At 40.8% G+C, this 8863-nt stretch overlaps 1 protein-coding gene across 1 annotated transcript; it reads left to right on the forward strand.

Moving 5' to 3' along the window:
- The first annotated feature begins 3907 nt into the window (after positions 1–3907).
- On the forward strand, positions 3908–7886 carry LOC134623200 (uncharacterized). The gene is made up of 3 exons (XM_063468392.1): positions 3908–4059; positions 6969–7313; positions 7573–7886. Exons 1-3 carry the CDS (start codon positions 3981–3983, stop codon positions 7884–7886), a joined length of 738 nt encoding a protein of 245 aa, XP_063324462.1. The 5' UTR covers positions 3908–3980.
- Positions 7887–8863: the final 977 nt, after the last annotated feature.

Below are 8863 nucleotides of genomic sequence, written 5' to 3' on the forward strand. Positions count from 1 at the left end.
ACTTGACATGCAGATCGAACCACCAACCTTCCGTTCAATAGGTGACCTGCTTTACCTCCTGATCTACAGCCACCACATCATATGATTGTTGGGCTTTTCTCTGTATTATCTGTATTATTTTAGGGTCTACTTTACAATATAAAGCACCTTGGGGCGACTGTTGATTTGGAAATATATAAATAAAACTGAATTGAATCTGGGAGTCCACTTCCCAGGTCTCACAGTGCATGAATGTTTAAAATCATAACAAGCTACTGTAAGCTTAAATGTATTTATTTATTTTTTATGTTTAATATGTGTGGATTATAATCCCAAAAAATGTAATCTGGTAATTTGGATGTAGAGTTCTCAGTGGGAGAAACATTTCGTCACTGGTGCAAGTCAGTCAGTACATTATGATATACATTTATAATATGAATTTATGTTCCATACTAGGTTTCGCAATGGTATTTTATAATTTGACATGTTTGAGTTGACTCAGTATCACTTGCCTCACTTCATAATTTAATGTGTAACACTTAAGTTGTTTATTATGGTGTAGTAAATGCTCACCTTTCAGCACATTCACTTCACCAGATGCACCTTGTTTCTTTTCCTCACTTTTGATTGGGTGTGGTGCTTGGCCTTGATTGCACTCACCTGTCACTCGTTATATAAGGATTGCACTCACCTACCCCTCACTCTTTCTTCACTCCCACATGGGGCGGCAGCTGAGGTGAGTATTTCTTTGAGTCTCCTGAGTTCATGTATCATTTTGAGTTACTTAAATCATACTTTGTCCTCTTTAGAGATAGCAGTCAATGTGTGTCTTTCCTTTACCCATTATCCAATAAAAAGACAAAACCTGCAAATGATTGATGACTGCTTATTTTCATTCAAATCGGATGAGCCCATGATGATGACTACTTAAACCCGCAACTTTCCTTTCTCCAAAACATGGTCCTCCGAGCCGGAGTAGTGTTAGCGTCATGGATTCACAGCAGGAGTAGGTGACGATAAAACACTGTTGTCTTCAAAGAACAGGAACCAGGGAAGAAAACATCAAACGACTAATTTTGAAGGAGCGCTTGAAAGAAAGCCAAAGGTACATCGCCTGGGATTTATTAGATGAGCTGTTATACTGCCTATGTTCTCCAGCAGCAGCACCGCACCAGACAGTTTCATGAAAAGCCGGTGTCGTGCCAAGGCAGGTATCTCTGCATCGTGAGCACGCACTGGGCTGTGTAAATCACAGATAAACAGTGTCACACATTCTTCATTTTTAGTTCACCAACACTTCCTATAATGACTTATTACCCCTGAAACTTTGGAGGTTTTAAGCTCTTTATACAGTAAAGTTACAGGAGGATACAAACAATTATCAGGCCAGAAGTCTTCCCTTTGTTTACATAATCCCGTCAGATAACACACGAGAACAATAAACGCACAGTTTTCTGTTGTAACCCACAAACTGAAAGGTAATGTAACAACACCCATCTTTCACCTTTTCACCAAACTAAAACATCACTACTTTTATGTCTAGCTGGTTGAACGCAGTAGTGATGTGTCGGTCGCCAATAAAACGGACAACAAACGGCTCTTAGGCTGTGTCCCAATTCAGGGTCTGCACGCTTGAAGTACGCACACTACGCGTACTACGTACAGTGAAGTACGTGAGAAACTTGTGAAATTGGACGGTCTAGCCTTCGTCATGTTGCTCAGGTTGCCTAGCAACCATGATACTAACCACAAGAAACGTTTCATACAGCTTTGTGTGACAGAAATGAAGGAGAAAAACTGTTTTGTTGGTCCTTCATTTTTGTCATGACCTCACTTTGATTAGTTGAGTATCTGAGGCTGAGACCACAGGACTGTAAAACATGATAGTTGGGCTTCATTTCTGTACTGAACAGTCATTTCAGGATTAGTTTGTAAATAACACACACGTGTGTGTGTGTGTGCGCGTGTGTTATAGATATATCTGTCTGTCTGTCTCTGGGTCAAAGATTCAAGTTGCAGTTATTTATATTTCCTGTCACCTTAAATCTTCACTCAAAGACAAGTATCTCTGACAGTGTATGTTAGAGTGAATTGATAAACGTTTGTCATTTTTATGCTTGACCATCCATCTCAATATAGTTTAACTGTGGGATGAAAACAATTCCACTCTCCCCCTCCCCAGATTCTCGAGGTTCTGGGTGCGAGGTTGAAGTGTTTTATCACAGGTCTTTTGAAGTAAGCTTCCTGCATTTACGACCCTTTGGTCAGCAGGAACACACACACACACACACACACACACACACACACCCACACACACACACACTGCATTTTCTTTGTAACCAAATGGGGTTTGCAAGGGGAGGTGTTTTGTAAACTATTGGTTGAAGTTGTCAATAAATACTGCTGCAAGGGAAGCTGCTCTTTGAAGGACTTTGGGCTGGAGACGGGTTAGGAGCTGGTTCTTGAGCCAAGGACTTCCCTTGCTAGCAAGAAAATGATGTTCGTCTTGTTTCTGTCGTTAACGGGAATAAGTTTCTAAACCAGCGGGGTCTGACTTAGACCCAACAGTGTATATATAGATGTATTTTATATATGAGACAAATATTGTTCCTTCAGTATGTTGGTATTACTAAATGTGGCTCAATGCTTACATATATGTGTAAAAAGGAAACGTACGAGCTGTGATAATTGTTTCTGATACAATGAAGAGTAGACTGATATATGAAATATTCCTTTATTGGGTGAGAAAATCAGACCATGTCATAACTGCTTTAAGTCACACAGAATAGATATCAGAGCCTTAAACAGGCTGACTTCTGCTAAATGGGTCAAACTGGGCAGAAAGTGTACAAACACATAACATCCTTATAGAATATGATGTAACACTATAGATCAACTTACCTCAGAATATATAAAGCATATAAACAATTACAGCAATATGATGCAACAAACACAGCAGTGCTACTAATCCAAAATTTATATTTATTACGTTTAAGATGTCAAATAGCAGGTAGCACATCACTAATAGATATCGGCCTATCACAGAAACTCATCTGATCTTCTTTAACGATTCGCACATCAGGGATTTGTTCCAAAGTTTAGAGCAGCACTCTCATCAAACTCTGACTTCTATAAATCTTTATAAAAAATGGAGCAATAGGTGGAGACTTTTCGGGGGTCATCAGTTATAATACCATCAATATTAAGTCTCCGAACAGAACTAAGTTTAGAACGAGATTTCTCTAATTTTAAAAAAAAATAGGATGAGTGTTGTTCACCTTCTACTAACCATCTTCTCCTTGATCTCACAAAGGCTGCCTCTGCTTTCAGTTTATAAATATCATTTAACTTACTCTGTTGCAAAGCTAAGTCAGTTTTATCTTCTTCAGATAGGTTCTCTGGTGGGATCTGAGTGAGAGCAGATATCCCAGTAATTACATTAATTTCTTCATTTTTCCTTTGTTTTGCTGCACATGAGCCATACTTTCTTAAATATTTAGCGGCTTCAAATTTAAAGAGTTCCCAATTTTGACAGTAGAGATTACTGGTTAGGGCTTTATCCCAGAAACGTTTGATTAATGACAAAATATCTTCAATCACTTTTCATGTTTTAGAAGGGAATTATTAAGTTTCCAGTAGCAGCTCCTACAAGTTTGGGCAGCATTAGTATTGAAAAAGACCTGAAATGATACCGCTTTGTGGTCTGTGAGTGGAGTTGGCATTATATTGGCTATAACATTATCCCTATTTAAGCAATCAGAGATTAATCAGCCAGACCCTTCTCGGTTACTGTGGAGGTCCCAATATGGCGCTCCCCAGTGGCTGCAGCCATCCTTCTCGGTAGGAGAACTTATGTCATCACTTATTTTTGAAGTCGCGCTTGCAGCAACCGTACCGTGCACCATACCAGACAGTTTTGGTTTGTCTGTTACATTCGGACTGCACCACTGACTGGATACATTATTGTGAAACACCTGCAGTGGGAGTTCAACAACAACGACATGTATTCTGTAGCATCTGCGTTAGGTCACTGTGCTCTGTTGTTTTGCTGCGTCATCTTCATGATTTCAGCATCTGCAGGTGAGTTCTGAAAGCTTTGCTGTATGACTCCTTTTAATTGGTTGTTTCACTGCGCTCCACCCAGCGCCCAGAGCAGGTGTAATGAGGTCTGTTACACGATGATAGATTGACTTTTCATCGGAATCATCACTGACTGGAATTAAGATTTTAATGCTGAATAAATGATTAAAAAACGGAGAACCTGTTTAATAATACTGACACTGGAATAACATCGATTCAAAGTTGCTCTGTTGCAACGTATTGATAATTTTCGTTTGGTCAAGTGGCAGCAGTGCGAGCGCATCAAATCCGTATACGGTCAAAAAAGTCGGATTTGATGCGACCCATATCCTATCACAGTGTGAACGGTACTGAATCTGATACATATCCGATGTTTTAGAAAGCGACTGCTGTTTGAACGGTCATGTCGCATTAAATCCGTCTTTTACGTCACTGACACAAGACAGACGCCAATTATCAGCGCCGGAGAAGCGTCTGAGAAGACATCGCGACGCTTCCTGGCCATCCAGTGTAGATGTCAGTGAAACTGTTGGGAAGACAACGTTGGAGAAACGTGAACATTTTATTTGTACTGTATAATCTGCAGATTCTGACAGAAACCTGCAACGGTCCTTTGAAGCACCGCTCCATAAAACAGCAATAAGGATAATTATTAGGCCATATACATTATTATGTAAATAACAAAATAACTTAAAGCAAAATTGGGAAACGTAAAGTCCGAAACAAGTCTTTATATTAAGGGCCATCAGTCAAACAATATTGTTTGCTCTGGGTCTAAACAGAGCACGTTTTGTGTGACGTCTTCTTTGAGGGTTCACACTAGAGCGCGTTTGCTGTCACATTTTATTTGTAGTGTGAATAAGCAGACAAAAAAATCAGATTTGATCAAAAACTCGGAATTGAGCATTAAGACCTGCAGTGAAAACGTAGTCAACGACTTTCACTGCCGTCCTGCCGTGTACTATATACAGTCATACATGCTGTAGATGTGTGACTGTCACAGACATCATTTTTAGACAGGTCTAAAAGTAAATTCAGAAAATAATCTTTCTTTTTTTAAATGGAGTGACTCACCAGCTGCAGTCATCAGTGCCATGTTGCTACCCTGGAAGTCTTATTTTGGATTTCAAAGTAAAAACAATTTAATAGCAAACGTATAAATAAACACCTGGATCTTTTTCTCCCTCACATGAAGCTTCTTTTAAGCATGTCTTTGTAAATTCCTGTGCATGGTTTGGTTTCTTTCACCACTGCATCTGTTCCTTTATGTTATTGATATGTTATGTCTTAATTTGCATTGCTTTTGACCTCTTGGGGCCACCATAGAAAGCTCTATATGAACTTGTTAGTTTATGTATTTATTTATTTTTATTATTTAAAAAAAACAATCTCCACCCTCCAGGGCCAGTTTAGGATCGCAGTTAATCCAACGCCATTCATGTCTTTGGACTGTTTGAGGAAACCCTGAGAAACTACCCAGTGAGCACACCTGCAAACACGGAAAGAACATGCAGACTCCAAACAGCAGGTGGATTCAAATCCTGGAACCTGAATAAACCGGGAAATAAATGAATATTTTCCTATTTTGTCTTCAAACATTTCTTTTTCTGTTGTTTCTTGCTAAATATGACTGTGAAAAGGACCAGGACCCGACACACTGTTCCGTGTGGCAGATTTGATTGTTTCTGGATTCAGCACTCACATGTCTGACAGCTTTCCAGCAGTCTCACACTCCTGTGATCTCCTGTGAAATAACACTATAGGTGGCAGTGCTAATGTCTGTTTTTTATTTAAGTTAATAAATTGTTTAGTAAATGTTCGTGTAGTCGTTTGATTTCAGGGTTGTCAACCAAATATCATACTATATACCCTCAGAGTGGATATAGTGGATGTAGCTGAGGTGGTAGAGCAGGTCACCTATTAATTGGAAGGTTGGTGGTTCGAAGAGTATGTAAGCTGAATGTTTGATAGACAGCACGTACATAGAAAGAGCATAGAAAAATGTTCTTGGCTGAAAGAGGCAAATTTGAGTACTCAGATTAGAATAAGAACTGATCCATTTACCATTTACACACCAAACTGTCACCCAGGTTACATTCAGAGCAGCCCCTTGCTCCAGAGGATGTTTTGATGGCAAGCCCTCATTTGTGAAGTCCATCAGTATGTTTCTGCCTGTTCAGTCTGCACCCAGACCAAGTCATTGAGCTCACCACCTGCTGGTTTACTGTTCCCGACAGCTGTGACCCTACATCACGGTAGATTTACTCACTAACCTCCAGGTAACGCCACCATACTAACTATTGCAAACTGTTTTTCCAAGGCTGTGTATTTTGTTTCTCTACAAGCTTCCTTCAGCCTTAGAGACCTCTCAGCTTTTCACAGATCGCGTCTTCATGTTACACAGAATCTCCGGTGACATTGCCTTGGACTGAGGACCCCAGTTCACTTTTCGTGACTGACTGATGGTCAAACAAAGAGGGCCAACCAGGAATTGGATGCCACCCTCATCGTGTGTTCTAATTAAAACCATCAACTTGGGGCTTGCACCTGGCCTGTGCCAAATACCTCCAACATTTTATGACCTTCTCTGCGACTGGATTATTCCTGTTTGAGGCTTTACTGGAGTATCATTTTTTCCAGGCCAACAAAGAAAGTTGTCTGTTCTTTCTGTCCAGCATCACCTTTGACATTGCCACCAAGGTGGACCTGCATAAAACTATGGAGCAGAACAAGCTTACGGTCATTGGATCTCGGCCCTCATCTACACTCCAGGTCAGAAAGTTACTTCTGACTGCACCGGTGGACTCGCTGGTCCACGTCCTGTCAGCACAGATCAGTGGGCAGAAGCTGTAGAAACTGGAAGTTGCCCTTTGACCATTTTAACCTGCCTGATCTTTTTCCTCTTACAGACCAGAAAAATATCTCAGCCACTGTTGGGGAGAGTGTCACTCTGCCATGTAGAGCTCCAGATAACTCCATCAGAGCTATGTTGTGGAGCAGGCCTGACCTGGAGCCAAAATATATCCTTTTGTACCGCGACAAGCAAATTGATCCAGAAGAGCAGCATCCATATTTTAAGGACCGGGTGGATCTGCAGGACAGACAGATGAAGGATGGAGACGTGTCTCTGATGATGAAGAATGTGATGATTTTTGACAGTGGAACATACGAGTGTCAAGTTTTTATGAAAGGACCAAACCAGAGAAAGAGAACTGCTGACTACATCACCATCATCAACCTGACTGTTGTTCCAGGTAACTTTGCAGAATTCAGCAGGTCTGTGATCAGAGGTGAAGCTGCTTTATGTTGCTGAGGAGTTGAGAGGATGTTAAATATTATTATTATTATCACTTTTTAAATGACACATAAAGAGTGAAGGGCAGAACGTTTGATAAACTTAAAGCCCTGATATCTGAACTGAACTTCTCCCTACACTTTGTATGTCTGTGATGATCAGTGCTACAGCATTTTAACCTGTTAAACCTCTCTGCTCTGTGTTGTTTCCACTTTAAGTCAAGAAAAACATCACAGCTGGAGAGACAGTCGTTCTGCCAGGTCAAGCTCCGAACACCAACAGCAATCCTAACACAGTTGTAGAGTGGAGCAGAGCTGACCTGACGCCAAAATATGTCCTTTTGTACTGCGACAACCAGTTTGTTCCAGATGACCAGCATCCATCTTTTAAGAACCGGGTGGATCTGCATGACAGACAGATGAAGGATGGAGACGTGTCTTTGATTCTGAAGGATGTGACGACTGAGGATAGTGGAACATACGAGTGCAGTGTTAACAAAAACAAATCGCAGGAAGAGAGCAAATCTGGATAACAACATCATCAGCATGATCAGCCTGAGTGTAGTTGATCCTCCAGGTGAGTGAGTAGAGTTGAGTGTGTGTGTGATCAGAGGTGAAGCTGCTTCCTGGTTGTTGATGTTTGTTTCTAAAGATGTTGTTGATGAGACTTTGTAGAAAGCAGCTGGTCTGAGTGATGTGATCAGAGTGCAGTAGATAATGTCTGACAGCAGTTTGAAGAGGAAATGGATTCTGTTCTGTTCTTCACTCATCACCTACCTGACAGCTGACACCTCACACCTGTTTCTCACCTGCAGGTCAGACAGGAGGAGACACAGAGGATGGATCTGTTGGACTGAAAGTTGGTCTGTCGGTTTTTGGAATCCTTGTTTTAGTTGTTGGTGTTGTTGTGGGTTTTGTGATCTTCAAAAACACTAAAGAACCAAAAAATGAGGCTTCAATCTAATGAGCTTCTGCTGAACCAGAATGTATTTATGTCAACTGCTCTCCTGCTGCTATTACTTCTCTGTGCTGTCACTTAATAGGGGATCAGTCAGAGAAAGACAGACTGGCTTACTGAATGCATTAGACGAGGGGTTTTCAACTCCAGTCCTTGAGAGCTACCCTCCTGCAGCTTTTAGATGCATTATTGTTCCGACAAACCTGAATTAAATGAATGGCTTGTTATCAGGCCTTTGCTAAACATGCTGAAGAGGTAATGCAACCATTTAATTCAGCTGTGCTGGAGTAGGGATGCATCTAAAAGCTGCAGGACAGCAGCTCTCGAGGACTTGAGTTGGACACCCCTGCATTATGCCATAAAATTGTCTTTGTGAAGGACACTGTTATTTATTTATTTAATTTATATAAACTGGAAATTTTGTTTGACAACAAAATGTAATCATACCAGAAGACCACGATAGAATATCCTGACACAGAGTGCAGAATACTTGCATAATATTGAACCGGGGTAGATGCTCAAAGCTTGATCATTTGTGCTCAGATCGTGTTG

Source organism: Pelmatolapia mariae, unplaced genomic scaffold, assembly GCF_036321145.2.
Source record: "Pelmatolapia mariae isolate MD_Pm_ZW unplaced genomic scaffold, Pm_UMD_F_2 NODE_ptg000471l+_length_26209_cov_1, whole genome shotgun sequence".
Classification (NCBI taxonomy): Eukaryota; Metazoa; Chordata; class Actinopteri; order Cichliformes; family Cichlidae; genus Pelmatolapia; species Pelmatolapia mariae.

Bases quoted from the DNA above. Each gene is read 5' to 3' on its own strand.
- LOC134623200 (XM_063468392.1), top strand. From the start codon at position 3,981: ATGTATTCTGTAGCATCTGCGTTAGGTCACTGTGCTCTGTTGTTTTGC. The intron at 4,060-6,968 runs GTGAGTTCTGAA...TTCCTCTTACAG, and splicing joins CATGATTTCAGCATCTGCAG to ACCAGAAAAATATCTCAGCC. The intron at 7,314-7,572 runs GTAACTTTGCAG...TTCCACTTTAAG, and splicing joins CAACCTGACTGTTGTTCCAG to TCAAGAAAAACATCACAGCT.